Genomic DNA, 16,464 nt, shown 5'->3' with positions numbered 1-16,464 from the left:
CTGGAGAGTACCTCTTCCTACATCTATGGTGAATACAGCAGATAGTGAAGCCCAGTGGATTGTGAGCTCCAGGTTATTTCCAGCTGGTGTCGCAGTGAAAGTCTGTTTATGTTCAAAATAACACTGTGCTATCAGCATTTTTGTAGAAAACAAAAACGGCTCGAGAAAATAGATATGTGATAGAAATATAATATATAACATATATATTATTATTATATATAATATATAATATATAATATAATAGAAAGAGGGAGAGAGAGAAGGAGGGAGAGGTCAGCAGCAGAAATATGTGCTCTGAATAATTTTAGTATTTTGTTGGTTAGAAGTTAAAGTATATAGAGAAGAAGAACATTTTTCAAAATTTAAACATTAGGTGACATATCAAACATCTTTTTTCCCTTTTTTGGGGGTGAAAAAGGACTTTAAGAAATAACTTAACAGCTACAGCTATCAAACTTGCAAGAATACAAACAACAGGTGCTCTGAAGAACCACAACTACAAAAGAAACACAATCTGAGGACTTCCAAACCCAGGATATATCAAAGACAAGAAAAATTAATAAACTGAAGAAATTTATAGGAGGTAAGCCCTTCATTCTTCTGTTTAAATCAACCGCTCTTGTCTCAGAAGCTAAAGCTAAAGCTAAAGGAGCTCAGTCGGTTGGACATTGATACATTTGAAATGTCAGAGGGGAGGAGCCTCAGCCGCCTGGCCATCAGTTCCCCTTCCAGTGTTAGCAGTGACACTGCGAGGAAAAAGTTTAAAACTAAAATTCTCAGAGACTCTCCAGAGACTCTAAAAGCAGACTTCATGTTTCTACACGGGGAAGAGGTAAAAACAGACCTGCTGTTCTATACAGACAACCCCAGCGCCTGGCACACAGCCCTCCGCTCCGCTGTGAATGACCTCAAAATGGCTGGGAACAAAACTATGAGGCAGCTTTATTTGGGCATAACTCCAAAATTCACTATTAACCTCTACAACAACGGTACTGTAATGGTCCAAGGCTCAGAAACAAGACTTCAACAGTTCGAAAAAGACTTTCCTAAACTGAAGGAACTAGCTGAGAGAAAGAAGTCTCTCCTGGTAAAAGCAGCAGAGCAGCAGCCCCATACAGCCCCTCCTACAGCTGCTCCGCCCACGACCCCACTCACGACACTGGCTCCTCACTCAGCCACAGCTGCCCTCGCCCCTCCCCCGTCCCCACGCGCAGCCACCAACACACACACACCCAGAGCTGCCCTCCCCCCTCCCCCGACCCCACGCACAGCCAACACCCCACACACACCCAGAGCTGCAGTGTCTGTACAGCGCATCCAGGAGTGCCTCTCCTTGTTAGAGATGGAAATTATAGACTTTAAGGAAAACAAACTACAAGAAAATGACTTGATCCAGCAACTGAGAGATGAGCTGAAAGAGTTTAAAGAGGAAAACAGAACAAAAATAACAAACCTGCAAACGCACCTGACTGAACTAAAAGAACGAAACAATTTCCTAGAAAAAGAATTAAACACAATAAAAAAACAACTAGATCAGAAGAACACTCTGATCAGTAACCTCCAGCAACACCTAGCCTGCCCAATCACAGCAGAGCCATTACTGCCCCACAGCCTATCACCAGGCTCACAACCAGAGAGCACACCCCCAGCTCCAAAGATAGGCCAGCCTCCAGTTCAAACCACCTCAGACATTGGTGAAATACGACAATTGCTCCAACTTATTTGTAAAATACTGATATAAGTAACTCCTCTAATACATCCTAATGTGAATACATCCTAATCTGACTGTAAATATTTTTCATGGTTTTCGATAGAATTTTACTTTTCAATTTGAAATACAGTTCAGTGAATTAATGTAGAATCTGATAATAATTCAATACAATTGTTAATAATACATATTTCTTCATATCAACATTTAATTATTTTATTCTCATTAATAATACATTTAATAGCAAATTTATAATACATACATTTCACACTTACCTCACTGTTGTTTTCTCCAAAAAAAAAAACAAAAACACATATTCTTCTCACTATACTTACCTTCTAAACCAACAAACTAAAACTGATGAGATCTCTTTCTATAAGCTCCTGGAACATCCAGGGTCTTTATTCTTCTCTCATTGGAAGCAAAACTTCCAATACAGAGTTTTTTAAGGCAATCAACAATCAGGACATAATTATCCTTCTTGAAACCTGGTGTCGAACAGATGCAGATACTCACTGTCCTTCAGGCTACAGGGAGATCCTTCTACCTTCCTTTAAACACTCGCATGTAAAACATGGCCGAGACTCAGGGGGCGTCATTGTCTGGTTTAAGGAGAGCCTAGTATCTCATCTATCTATAATCAAAAAACAACTCACACATATTTGGCTAAAGTTAAAGAAAGAAATTATTAACACTGAAAGGGACCTTTACATATGTGCAGCGTACACACCTCCTGCAGAATCCCCCTACTACAATAGTGAGTTCTTCAACACCCTCCACACAGAGAGCAGCCATTTCCAGGCTCAGGGCAATGTGCTGCTGTGTGGAGACTTTAATGCCAGGACCGGATCAGAACTCGATATTATAGATAGCACTGGAAACAACCACGTTTTCAAGGCCTCCCTATACCTGACTCCCACAGCAACAACACGCACCAACCCTGACCCTGTGGTCAACAAGAACGGAAAGGAGCTAGTGCAGCTGTGTCGAGGCCTGGGCCTGTACATGCTTAACGGTCGGATACGAGGCGACTCTTTAGGTCGGTTCACTTACTGCTCAGCTCTTGGGGCTAGTGTAGTCGACTACGCCATTACTGACATGGCCCCCTCCTCCATCAGTGCCTTCACTGTCAGACCACAGCTACCACTATCAGACCACTGCCAAATTAATGTGTTCCTAAAAAGAGTTCACCACTCAGAGAAACCTAAAGAGTCCAGCAAACTAATCCACATTAATCCTGTTTACAAATGGACTCCCAACAGTGCGTCTGAATTCTACACTGCAACTAGTTCTGCAGAAATCACTAACCTTATTAACACATACCTAACAACAGAGTTCCAGACTAACCAAAGGGATATTAATCTGACAGTAAATCAAATAGAAAACATATATAATAAATGTGCAATCAAGGCAAACCTGACCAAAACAGCCCCTCGCAGGAAAAAACCCCGGAAAGAAAACTGGTTTGATGAAGAATGTGAAATTATAAGAAAAAAACTTAGACACCAATCCAATCAAAAACACAGAGAACCACAAAAACCTGAACTAAGACAAACGTATCAGGAAACACTCAAAAAATATAAGAAAATTATATATCTGAAAAAACAACAACACTATAATAAAATCCTGACAGAAATTGAAGATTCTCTTAATCAAAACCAGTTCTGGGAGAAATGGAACTCAATAAACAAAAAACAGAAACAAAACATACACATTCAGATTGGAGACATTTGGAAAATTTACTTTGAAAGTCTATTTAAAGACACTCAATCAAAAAATCTCAACCCCCACCAACAAAACATCCACGACAAATTAAAACATTTAGAATTGGCGATCAAAAATAATCAAAACCCACTTGATTACCAAATTACCCCAAAAGAATTGGCAGAGGCTCTTCAAAATCTAAAATCCAAGAAAGCCTGTGGCCCTGACAGCATCAGGACTGAGATGCTGAAGAACAGCTCCCCCGATCTGCGCAGGGCCTTACTAAAGCTCTTTAACCTGGTTCTTCAAGCTGGCTGTTTCCCTGAGTCCTGGAACAGGGGGCTTATTTCCCCAATTTACAAGAGTGGAGACAAATATGACCCCAACAACTACCGGGGCGTGTGTGTGAGCAGTAACCTGGGGAAGGTGTTCTGCTGTATCATTAACGCCCGGATACAGGCCTTCCTTACCAAGCACAGCGTCCTGAGTAAGAATCAGATTGGCTTTCTACCAAATCATCGCACGACTGACCACATTTACACCCTACACACCCTCATTGACCAGCACCTCCACCAAAAAAATAACAGTAAAATATTTGCATGTTTCGTTGACTTTAAAAAAGCATTTGACTCTATTTGGCACAGTGGACTGTTCTATCAGACTCTAAAATGTGGGGTAGGGGGTAAAGTGTATGACATCATTAAATCCATTTACCTAAACAACAAGTGTGCAGTGAAATTGGGCGACAAAAGAACAGAATACTTCACTCAGGGGCGTGGGGTGAGACAGGGCTGCAGCTTGAGTCCAACTCTGTTCAATATCTACATCAACGAGTTAGCGGCGTTACTGGAACAATCTGCAGCCCCTGGACTCACCCTCAACAACACGGAGGTTAAATTCCTGCTCTACGCAGACGACCTGGTGCTGCTGTCCCCCACTGAGCGTGGGCTACAGCAGCAGCTGGACCTGCTGGAGCAGTTCTGTCAGAACTGGGCCCTGACAGTCAATTTGGACAAAACTAAAATTGTAATCTTCCAGAAGAAAGCCAGGTCTCAGAGAAACAGACACCTGTTCACTCTAGGAAACACCGCCCTAGAGCACTCTCTACACTACACCTACCTGGGCCTGACCCTCAGCGCCTCAGGGAGCTTTGATCTGGCAGTGAACGCACTAAAGGAAAAGGCATGAAGGGCCTTCTACGCGATCAGAAATAAATTTCTCAAAATAGACCTCCCAGTCAGAATCTGGTGCAAAATTTTTGATAGTGTGATTGCGCCTATTGCGCTGTATGGAAGTGAGGTCTGGGGTCCACTCAGTAAACTCGACTACACTCGATGGGACAAGCATCCCACAGAGGCCCTGCACGCAGAATTCTGCAGAAATATATTAAAAGTTCAGAGAAAAACACCCACAAACGCGTGCAGGGCTGAATTAGGCCGATTTCCATTGATCATCCCAATTCAGAAGAGAGCCCTAAAGTTCTGGCTCCATCTAAAATCTAGTAACTCACACACACTGCAGCACGAAGCACTGAGAACCCAAGAGCTCAGCCCTAAACCCAGTCCCCTCTGTCAGCTGGTTCTGAGACTGACTAACCCTCTAACCCCTAACACACCACAGTCTCAGTCCAGCACTGCTGACCAAAGTCCAATCAGACTGAACCAAATTATTAAACACAGTAAATCAGCCTATCTAGAACACTGGGACAACGACACCAGAACCCAGTCTAGATTAGAGTGCTATCGGACCCTAAACAGACCGTACGAATTGGCAGAGTATCTCTTCACCGTCAGAGATCCACAGCAGAGACAGATCCTGACCAAGTACCGGCTCAGTGACCACAGCCTGGCCGTGGAGAAGGGCAGGTATAAGAAGTCCTGGCTGCCCAGAGAGCGGAGAGTGTGTGGTCACTGCGAGAGCGGTGAGGTCGAGACAGAGCTGCACTTTCTCCTCCACTGCCCAAAATTCACACTCATTCGAGAAAATTTCAACCAAAAACTTAAAAACCTCCAGCCAACTCTGGAGACTCTGACCCAATCAGAATTATTACAGATCTCCCTCGGAGAAGGACACACAGCGCCTCTCGCCGCCAAATATGTGGCAACATGCCACCGCCTGAGAGACAGTGAGCACCAGTCATCACACACTCCCCCTAGCACTCTGAAACACCCACACGGTGATACCCCCCCGACACACACTCCCCCCCCCCCCCCCCCAACACACACATATTAATAACCCCCTAAACACACTCCATCAACACCCACACAAACACTATAAATAGGAATGTAAACACTTACTGGTGATAATACACTTAAAGTCTTATTTTGTTTATTTAATAATATGTGATCTTTTTTTTTTTTTTTTCAACTGATTGATTGATTGTCTGATTGTCATTATTATTATTGTTATTGTTATTATAATTATCATTATTATTTTATCTATTCATTGTATTTTTATATATATTTGTTTTCTAATGGAAATTAATGATTATTTGCTTAAATAATCGGTTAATTAAGTATTTGTTTTTTTTCCAAATACAAAAAAAATATATGTTCAGTGTAATTTTGTTTATGTGCTTTGGCAACATTGTTACTGAAACAGTCATGCCAATAAAGCCAAGCTGAATTGAATTGAATTGATATGTGGTTAGCTTTTGACTCTCTCTCTCTCTCTCTCTCTCTCTCTCTCTCTCTCTCTCTCTCTCTCTCTCTCTGTGTCTCTCTCTCTCTCTCTCTGTGTTAGGTGGTCCCTGTATGGATCTGAACGGTGTCCATATCAGAGATATGGAGTACTGTGTGACTCTTGATGGCTTTGCTGTTGTCTTTGATGACGGGAGACTCGGGTTCATCACACCCACCACCAGCAGGTTCTCCACAGAGGTGAGGGAGAGATGTGCGCTCAGGTTTACAACATTACCATCACCACAAGCGCTGTATGTTGACTGTGTATCACTGGTACCTGCAGTAAATATAATTATTGTATTGATGGTATTGGATTACATCATAAAGGAACACTCCACATCTGTTTGGAAGGAAAGATAATTTACATTCCCCAAAGAGCTGTGAGAAATCTAGTGTGTGTGGTGTGTGTAGCAGTTGCAGGGTGTCTGGGCAGCAGATGTGATGGACGGTATCTGTGTGGCGGTCAATAATAAATACAGACTTATGGCCTTCGGCTGTGCAAGGTACAAGACTCCCCTCTCTCTCTCTCTCTCTCTTTCCCTCTCATCCCTCTCTTACATCCCTCTCTTATTTTTCTCATTCAATAGTTGGCTCTAATCCCTCCTATTTTTTTTATATTTTTATGTACATTCCATTTAATTCCTCTGCCTCTCTCTCACTCACGGTGCTTCACGGTATCACTGAATGATGTGTGTGTGTGTGTGTGTGTGTGTGTGTGTTTTAGTGGCACGGTGTTGGTCTACATGATTGACAACACTACAGGATCGATGCAGCTCTCTCACAAATTGGAGTTGACCCCTAAACACTATCCAGGTAAACTATATATATATATATATATATATATATATATATATATATATATATATATATATATATATATATATATATATACACACACACACACACACACACACACATCCAAAGTCATGTAAATGTTGACCCTTTTAAGAGGAACTCCGTTGTATTTTCCAAATCTGAAGGCAGTGTGTTGGCCGCGAGAAGTCATTAATAAAGACATTTTCTATCTGTTGTGTTTGTTGTTTGTGTTAAAGGAGCAGTCAGTCAAAACGAGCTACATTTGTTATTAATAAGGTCTTATTGCAACTTTAAACGTGATGAGTTGGTGTGTGTGTATAGGGGTATACTTTAATCAAGGACCACTGCTTCCCCCTAGTGGACTGTATGGATACTACAATGTTATTGTTTTTTTTTGTTCTCTCTTTCTCTCCCTCCCTCTGTCTCTCTCTCTCTTTTTCTCCCTCTCTCTCTTTCTCTCCCTCCCTCTGTCTCTCTCTTTTTCTCCCTCTCTCTTTCTCTCTCTTTTTCTCCCTCTCTCTCTTTCTCTCCCTCTCTTTTTCTCCCTCTCTCTCTTTCTCTCCCTCCCTCTGTCTCTCTCTTTTTCTCCCTCTCTCTTTCTCTCTCTTTTTCTCCCTCTCTCTTTCTCTCCCTCTCTTTTTCTCCCTCTCTCTCTTTCTCTCCCTCCCTCTGTCTCTCTCTCTTTTTTTCTTCCTCTTTCTTTCTCTCTCTCTCCCTCTGTTTCTCCCTCTCTCCCCCCTCCCTCTCTCTCTCTCTCAGATATCTGGAATAAAACAGGTCCGGTAAAGATGATCCGGTGGTCTCCGGACTGCAGTGTTGTCATGGTAACTTGGGAGTGTGGTGGTCTCTCTCTGTGGAGTGTGTTTGGAGCTCATCTCATCTGCACGCTCGGAGAGGACTTTGCGTGAGTGACACACAGTAAATTCTGCATCTCAAACATTAAAAACGTTAACGTTTCACGTGGGGAATTAGCTGTTTTTAATAGGAGCAGAAAAACGAATCGTGTAACAGTTTAAGCAGCAGTTTCTCCACTTTTCTTTGTTCATCTTTTGTCCCATTATTCTTGTGTTTATCTTTATCTCGTCTCGTGATCTTGTCAGGTGTCGTTCAGACGGCACTAAGAAGGATCCACTAAAGATCAGCTCCATGGTGAGTCTTTGGTATTGAGGCGTTTTTAATAGTGGAGCTTTACAAAGAAAAATGATCATTTTTGGGTCTTTAATAGAATTCAAGAATACAATTTTTTTTTAATACCGCCCCTTTTCGTATAGATTTGCCAGGAATAATGTGATGTCACTTCCTGTGTGTGTGTTTCAGAGCTGGGGGGCGGAGGGCTATCACTTGTGGGTGATTGGCAGCTCAAGTTCGGAAGCGGAGGCAGACGAGTCGCAGCAGTTACACCAAGCCTCCATCCTGCAGTTTCACTTCATTAAGAGTGCTCTCACGGTCAACCCCTGCACGGTGAGTAACACACACACACACACACACACACACACACACTGGCCACTTTATTATTAACACTGTCCTGATACTTCCACTCACTGGTCAGAAACACCCCTTGCATTTTAATGGTTTGCGCTGATTGGCCTCTCTCTGTCTGTGTCTCTCTCTCTCTTTATTTCTCTCTCTCTCTGTTTCTCTTTCTCACTCTCTTTCTGGCTCCCTCTCTTTCTTTTTCTTTCTCTCTCTCTGTCTTTCTCTCTCTCTCTTTCTTTCTCTGTCTCTCTCTCTGTGTGTGTGTTTGTAGAGTAATCAGGAGCAGGTTTTACTGCATGGTGAGGACCGGCTCTTTCTGAGCTGTGGTGACCCGGCGCAGGTTCACAGCCCCTCTGAGTCGGTTCGGGACGGCAGCCCACTGCATCGGCCGCACACGGCCAACCCTTCCTCTCAGGGTCTCAGCACTTTACTGGGCCACAAGCACTGGCATGTGGTTCAGGTAAAAAAAAAAAAAATAAACACATCCACTGCACCGTACGACCACCTCCTTGTTTCTACAGTCACCTTCTATTCTCTCAGCTCCACTGACCACAGCAGCACTTTGTAGTTCTACAGTTACACACTGTCTGTCTATTTGCTCTGTCCCCCGGCATCAGCTACGATTTAAAGTGTTTCTCTTTATTCTCAGATTCACAGCACATATCTAGAGAGCAACTGGCCAATACGGGTAAGAGAGAGAGAGAGTGTGAGAGTGAGAGAGAGTGTTTTGTTGGCATGTTATTTCTTCTTAATTTACTCTTATGTTAATTATATTTTAAACTGATGATAATTCACAGTAGATTTACATCATTATCAAGTACTGTGTGTGTGTGTGTGTGTGTGTGTGTGTGTGTAGTTTGCGGCAATAGACTCAGCAGGGCAGTGTTTGGCTGTGGCAGGGAGACGCGGATTTGCACACTACTCTTTATTCACCAGGAAGTGGAAACTGTTTGGAAACATCACCCAGGTACTGAGCGCGCTCACTCGAAGCTTTAGCACTAACCCATACGTTTGGAATGAGCTGGGGTGGGACTCGCAGTGCAGTCCACAGTGCCATCGAAGCCCCACAGCAGTGTCCCAGCACCTAGTGTAAAACATTAGTAGGTTAATTATTAATAATAGATTTGGTGCTTAATTATATTCTAGTGTTGACCTTTCCTTGCCCCTGCGACTGTGTGGTGTTTTAGGAGCAGAGTATGACTGTGACCGGGGGCATCGCCTGGTGGAAAGACTTTGTTGTTGTGGCCTGTTACAATATCATTGATCAACAAGAGGAGGTGAGGTTTGACATAAATAATGTTGCCCCTTAATTCACCGTGTGAAGTGTGTGTGAACACAATGTGTGTGGACTGTATTTGTAGCTGAGGTTATACCACCGCTCCTGTAACCTTGACAACGCATTTGCGAGCATCACAAAACTGCACGCTGAAACCCTGCTGCTGAACGTCTTCAGGAACATGGTGATCCTGTTCCGTACGGACTGCTCCATCTGCCTGTACAGCATAGAGAAAAAACAGGACAGGTAACACACACACACCTTGTGCATTAACTCATTCATTCGTTGAAAGTGCTTAAGTTCAGGAAGAGACAGGACGTGGAGTGTAGATGTATTGTGTGAATCTTGGTGGGCAACAAAAGTGACACTGATTGGCCTCATGGTGGCGCTGTAGAGAGGTCTGTATCTCCTTCTCTGTGTGACGTAGAAACAAAGTTCTTTTTTCCCCTGAATCCTCAGGTCAGAGACTACAAATAAGCCTCAAGAACGTATAGGCTCCGCCCATTTAGACTTTGAACTTATTTGCATAATATGCAAAATGTAAAAAAATATATATTTTTTCTCTCTTTCTCTCTGTCTCTGTCTGTCTGTCTCTCTCTCTGTCTGTCTGTGTCTGTCTGTCTCTCTCTGTCTGTCTGTCTCTCTCTCTCTGTCTGTCTGTCTCTCTCTCTGTCTGTCTGTCTGTCTCTCTCTCTCTGTCTGTCTGTCTCTCTTTCTCTCTCTCTCTCTCTGTCTGTCTGTCTCTCTCTCTGTCTGTCTGTCTCTCTCTCTCTCTGTCTGTCTGTCTGTCTCTCTCTCTCTGTCTGTCTGTCTGTCTCTCTCTCTCTCTGTCTGTCTGTCTGTCTCTCTCTCTCTGTCTGTCTGTCTGTCTGTCTCTCTTTCTCTCTCTCTCTCTCTCGTCTGTCTCTCTCTCTCTCTCCAGTTTTCATTTAAATGCACTTTTTATACCCAGGTTTTATAGTGTGAGTGTTGTTTCCAAGTTGTCTTTATGTTTCTAAAGTGAATTTGGACGACTATTGAGCCCACTTTTTATTAATAAAGGACCCTAAAAGGTAAAAAGTCTCTTTCTCTCTCTCTCTCTCTCTCTCTCTTTTTCTTTTAGTCCTAATCCTTCTGCCAGTGTGGAGTTGCTACAGGAAGTCTCTATGTCACGTTATATTCCTCATCCTGGCTTAGTGGTGTCCGTCACTCTCACCTCTGTCCGAACAGAAACAGGAATCTCCCTCAAAGCCCCACAGCAGGTACACACACACACACACACACTTAACTATGTTTAAATGAACGTTGTTCTGCCTTCATGGAAAGAGAAGGGATTCACACTAAATTAAATAAATCCATGTTCAGGTCGTTTGATCGTTCCTCTCCTGATTGTTCCTTTTTCTCAGGCCTGTATGGCAGAGAGTATCTTGTTAAATCTGGCCGGTCAGCTGATCATGCTGCAGAGAGATCGCTCCGGTCCGCAGGTACGAGAGAAGGAGACATCGCCCAATCACAAGAAGCTGGTGAGTAACACCTTCCTCCCACTTGCCTTGGTTTTTCAAATGCAGTTCACCATGTTGTTCAGTGTAAGTAAAAGAGCTGTAATACGGAGAACAGAGCCACTGTCTTTGTTGAGCTGTGCTCAGCACTGCAGAAACTGCACTATGTAAGCGTAGTTGGAGGTGGGTATCAAACCAACGCCGCTCCCTTCCCCTTCCAATTGATTTCAGTACAAAATAAACATTTGAAGAGGCACAGAAAGCAATAAACATTGTAAAATGTACATGAAATAAGCAAAGTGCATTGTGCAAGTTGTAGTTATGGATATAAACAAATATCTGTTGCCTACGGTGACTACGAAAAAACTGTGGTCCACCTTTAACTGGAAAGAATGATGGGAAGTGGTATCGGTGCGGTATTGTCAGTGATGTTTGGACTTAATGATGTGATTGTGTGTTTCTGTGTTGAATAATCCCTCCCCAGCTGCCGTTCTGCCCCCCTGTGGTTCTAGCTCAGTGTGTGGAGAACGTGTGGACCACGTGCCGCACCAATCGAAAGAAGCGCCACCTAGTGGAGGCGCTGTGGCTCTCATGCGGCGAGGCCGGGATGAAGGTGTGGCTGCCGCTGTTTCCTCGAGATCACAGAAAGCCTCACTCGTTCCTGTCTCGCAGAATCATGCTGCCTTTCCTCCTCAACATCTACCCTCTCGCCGTTCTGTTCGAGGACGCTCTCGTCCTGGGAGCCACCAACGAAACTCTGCTCTACGACAACCTCGGGTCTCACTCTCAGTCCTCCGCAGAGGTACGTACTGAAGTGGGGGGGGTCCTTGGATACGTCAGAGTTCTGTCTTAAAAAATACAGGCTTTTTGTTTCCTTCTTTCCTTATTACGAATAGCTTCAAATGACAAAAGGTACATGAGGTCAAGCCCAACTTAAAGATAGAAACCACTCTCTGGAATGTGCACATTGTCAATCATTAGTTGTTCACAGATATGAAGGAAAAGGCCCAAAACGGTAGTGTGCACAGCACTACGCCCATAAAAGCCAGGTGTTAGGGTGTTGTGTCCCCACTGTGTGTTCGTGTACTGTCCTTTCTAAACCATGGTACCAAGCTGTAGCCACGTGATTCTGCCACATGTAGGAGAACCTAAACGCAGAGGCCAACCGAGCGACTCAAGCATATCGTACAAATAAAAAACACCGCGTCTGTGGTTTGGAAGTGTTTTGCTTTGACATTAATTAAGATGACACTTAACAAAAAGAAGTCAAATGTAAACACACACCAAATATAAACAGTGCTCAAGAGAGGAACGAGCTTCCGACTGTCTGTGAGGAGTGTGGTGTGTTCTCCCTGTGTCTGTGTGGGTTTCCTCCGGGTGACTGTCTGTGAGGAGTGTGGTGTGTTCTCCCTGTGTCTGTGTGGGTTTCCTCCGGGTGACTGTCTGTGAGGAGTGTGGTGTGTTCTCCCTGTGTCTGTGTGGGTTTCCTCCGGGTGACTGTCTGTGAGGAGTGTGGTGTGTTCTCCCTGTGTCTGCGTGGGTTTCCTCCGGATGACTGTCTGTGAGGAGTGTTGTGTGTTCTCCCTGTGTCTGCGTGGGTTTCTTCCGGGTGACTGTCAATGAGGAGTGTGGTGTGTTCTCTCTGTGTCTGCGTGGGCTTCCTCCGGGTGACTGTCTGTGAGGAGTGTGGTGTGTTCTCTGTGTCTGCGTGGGTTTCCTCCGGGTGACTGTCTGTGAGGAGTGTGGTGTGTTCTCCCTGTGTCTGCGTGGGTTTCCTCCGGGTGACTGTTTGTGAGGAGTGTGGTGTGTTCTCCCTGTGTCTGCGTGGGTTTCCTCTGGGTGACTGTCTGTGAGGAGTGTGGTGTGTTCTCTCTGTGTCTGCGTGGGCTTCCTCCGGGTGACTGTCTGTGAGGAGTGTGGTGTGTTCTCTCTGTGTCTGTGTGGGTTTCCTCCTGTGTGGGTGCTCAAGAGAAACCAAGAGAGGCACAAGCTTCCAGTGACATTAGAGAAACTATCCCAGCTTTAAAACTGGAGCATATTTACAGCACAAGCCTCGTCACTGAACTCATCACTCATCAAAAATACAAAAACTAAATAATCGTTCATTAACCGCATTCGTGGTAAAATATACAATCGTGATATTGATTTGCGCTCATATCGGCCAGCGCTAAAATGAACCGTCTTGGCACCAGGATTTGAAGTAAAAAAAATCGATATTCACGATTTTATTTACAATTGATTAATATTATTTATAAATATAATGTATTAATATTGTTATTGTAATTTACAATAATGCGATCCTGACTCCTCTTTCCTGGTCCCAGGAGCCGTTGGAGACTCAGTTTCCGTTCTGCACGGTGGAGCGCACCTCTCAAATTTACCTGCACCACCTTCTGAGACAACTGCTTGTGCGGAACCTAGGCGAGCAGGCGCTGATGCTGGCTCAGTCGTGCTCCTCGCTGCCGTACTTTCCTCACGTGCTGGAGCTCATGGTGCACGTGGTTCTGGAGGAGGAGGCCACTTCCCGTGAGCCCATCCCCGACCCGCTGCTGCCCACCGTGGCCAAGTTTATCACGGAGTTCCCCCTGTTTCTGCGCACCATCGTCCACTGCGCGAGGAAGACCGAGTTTGCGCTCTGGAACTACCTGTTTGCTGCTGTTGGAAACCCCAAAGATCTGTTCGAGGAGTGCCTCATGGCCCAGGACCTGGACACGGCTGCGTCTTACCTCATCATACTGCAGGTGAGGAGGAGGGGCTTTTTCTAATCCTACTGCAGGTGGAGGAGAGGTCTTTTCTCATACAGAGATGGGTTAATTATGCTGTGTTCTGTGTCAAACGGTGTGTGTAATTTTTAAAGAGGTCCCAGAAACGCAGCATTCCTCATCACTATTTATGCCAATTAGAGCATTTCTGTTTTTTTATTATTACTTTTTAAAAAACAAGCTGTAGTATTATTATTATTTTGTTTTTTCTTTTAATTGATCACGCTAAAGGTGTTTGTCTCTTGTTTTCCCAGAACATGGAGGTTCCAGCGGTGAGTCGGCAGCACGCCACTCTTCTCTTCAACACGGCTCTAGAACAAGGGAAGTGGGACCTCTGCCGTCACATGATTCGATTCCTCAAGGCCATTGGTTCAGGAGAGAGCGAGACTCCGCCCAGCACGCCTACCACTCAGGTTCCGCACTTACCACTTTACTTTAGTAGATACTGAAGCACTCATTATGGACACTGAGCCATACCTATTGGACATAGAACTCTTTTACTGCGTTTACTGACCTGAGATTACGAATAGTTTATCTAGAATTTGTTTAATTTACAGAAAGTTTTGAAAGATTATTTTAGCTAGTTTTTTATTAGTAAAGATTATTACATATAGAATAATTACCTGGGTGTCACGGTGGGACCTGGAGGTTGTGGGTTCGATTTCTGCTCCGGGTGACTGTCTGTGAGGAGTGTGGTGTGTTCTCTCTGTGTCTGCGTGGGTTTCCTCCGGGTGACTGTCTGTGAGGAGTGTGGTGTGTTCTCCCTGTGTCTGTATGGGTTTCCTCCAGGTGACTGTCTGTGAGGAGTGTGGTGTGTTCTCCCTGTGTCTGTGTGGGTTTCCTCCGGGTGACTGTCAGTGAGGAGTGTGGTGTGTTCTCCCTGTGTCTGCGTGGGTTTCCTCCGGCTGACTGTCTGTGAGGAGTGTGGTGTGTTCTCTCTGTGTTCGTGTGGGTTTCCTCCGGGTGACTGTCTGTGAGGAGTGTGGTGTGTTCTCTCTGTGTTCGTGTGGGTTTCCTCCGGGTGACTGTCTGTGAGGAGTGTGGTGTGTTCTCCCTGTGTTCGTGTGGGTTTCCTCCGGGTGACTTTCAGTGAGGAGTGTGGTGTGTTCTCCCTGTGTCTGCGTGGGTTTCCTCCGGGTGACTGTCTGTGAGGAGTGTGATGTGTTCTCTCTGTGTCTGCGTGGGTTTCCTCCGGTGACTGTCAGTGAGGAGTGTGGTGTGTTCTCTCTGTGTCTGCGTGGGTTTCCTTCGGGTGACTGTCTGTGAGGAGTGTGGTGTGTTCTCCCTGTGTCTGCGTGGGTTTCCTCCGGGTGACTGTCTGTGAGGAGTGTGGTGTGTTCTCCCTGTGTCTGCGTGGGTTTCCTCCGGGTGACTGTGTTCTTGCCAGGGTAGGCTCCCAACCCGCCGTGTCCCCGAAATGGATAAGCGCTTTCAGACTATGACTGAATAATTACCTTATTTATTTATTTGTTTGTTTGTTAACAATATAAATTTATTTACTGAGAGAATGAGTACAGGAATGAGCTTGAAGGAATAACTGTCTTTTAGTTACCAGTGAATATTTCTCTCCTGTGTGTTCAGGAGCCGAGCTCTACAGGAGGTTTTGAGTTTTTCAGGCATCGGAGCATCAGTCTGTCTCAGTCTGCAGACAGCGTCTCCACTGGAAAATTCAACCTGCAGAAAACCTTCAGCATGCCCTCGGGACCCTCAGCTAAAAGGTACACACACACACACACACACACATAAAACAGCTACTAAGCATGTTGTTATATATAATATGGTCTCCAACTTGTAAGACGTCCTGTGGTGTGTGTGTGTTTCCAGTAAGGACAGTGAGAGCGCTGAGAACATGTACATTGACATGATGCTGTGGCGTCACGCTCGGAGGCTGCTGGAGCAGCTGCGTCTGCGAGACCTGGGCTGTTTCTCGGCTCAGCTGGGCTTTGAGCTGATTAGTTGGCTGTGTCGAGAGCGCACTCGCGTGGCGCGTGTGGAAGACTTTGTCACAGCACTCAAGCGCCTGCACGAGGACTTCCTGTGGCCCTTTCCTGTCATCCCCGTCGCTTCCATCAGCTCGCCCTTCAAAAACGGACGCTGCCGCACAGGTACCATCAAGAATAATTATTCATTTGAATTATAAAACCATGTTGTTACACCCAGAGCACTCCAGATTAATAACTAACTGAATACATTTAGAAGATACATAAAACATTTGGTTTAATTCTCTCTCTCTCTCTCTCTCTCAGTGTTGAGCACTCGTTTGCTGAAGTCGCAGTCGGCCGACAGTTTGCTGAACAGTGACATGGACACAGCGCCCCCTCAGGTCACCAGAACCAATCATAGCTGGCTGGATGGTTTGGAGGTGGGGCCCAAGGAGATGGACTCCACCTCTTCTCACGGAGCTCCGCAGACCCAGGAGGCCTTTCTCTCTCCGCTCATTAATAAAAGTGAGATGGCAGGATTCTCAGTTTCTCTTCCACACTCCCACACACTTCCAAAACCTATTGGGATGAGACTGTCAGTAGCCCATTAGTATTCATTTATGTTATAATTTTCATTATAT

At 44.8% G+C, this 16,464-nt stretch overlaps 1 protein-coding gene across 2 annotated transcripts in view; it reads left to right on the top strand.

Moving 5' to 3' along the window:
* The window catches only part of ric1 (RIC1 homolog, RAB6A GEF complex partner 1), a 51,455-nt gene that overhangs the window by 26,684 nt on the left and 8,307 nt on the right, over positions 1-16,464 (top strand). Inside the window, exons 6-24 of one of the 2 annotated variants that reach the window (XM_066646637.1) lie at positions 6,155-6,291; positions 6,508-6,596; positions 6,818-6,906; positions 7,669-7,813; positions 8,010-8,058; positions 8,227-8,370; positions 8,657-8,845; positions 9,035-9,073; positions 9,242-9,352; positions 9,573-9,662; positions 9,747-9,907; positions 10,764-10,902; positions 11,047-11,163; positions 11,624-11,941; positions 13,464-13,880; positions 14,156-14,314; positions 15,483-15,619; positions 15,726-16,006; positions 16,148-16,348. In XM_066646637.1, coding sequence (XP_066502734.1) covers positions 6,155-6,291; positions 6,508-6,596; positions 6,818-6,906; positions 7,669-7,813; positions 8,010-8,058; positions 8,227-8,370; positions 8,657-8,845; positions 9,035-9,073; positions 9,242-9,352; positions 9,573-9,662; positions 9,747-9,907; positions 10,764-10,902; positions 11,047-11,163; positions 11,624-11,941; positions 13,464-13,880; positions 14,156-14,314; positions 15,483-15,619; positions 15,726-16,006; positions 16,148-16,348 — 3,012 coding nt within the window. Of the gene's footprint in view, positions 1-6,154; positions 6,292-6,504; positions 6,597-6,817; positions 6,907-7,668; positions 7,814-8,009; positions 8,059-8,226; positions 8,371-8,656; positions 8,846-9,034; positions 9,074-9,241; positions 9,353-9,572; positions 9,663-9,746; positions 9,908-10,763; positions 10,903-11,046; positions 11,164-11,623; positions 11,942-13,463; positions 13,881-14,155; positions 14,315-15,482; positions 15,620-15,725; positions 16,007-16,147; positions 16,349-16,464 lie in introns of both variants that reach the window. The other variant, XM_066646635.1, reaches the window with a different exon arrangement.

Source organism: Hoplias malabaricus, chromosome 15 (assembly GCF_029633855.1).
Source record: "Hoplias malabaricus isolate fHopMal1 chromosome 15, fHopMal1.hap1, whole genome shotgun sequence".
Taxonomy (NCBI): Eukaryota; Metazoa; Chordata; class Actinopteri; order Characiformes; family Erythrinidae; genus Hoplias; species Hoplias malabaricus.
The sequence above is the reverse complement of the archived record's forward strand: the minus strand, read 5'-3'. Positions and strand labels throughout refer to the sequence as shown.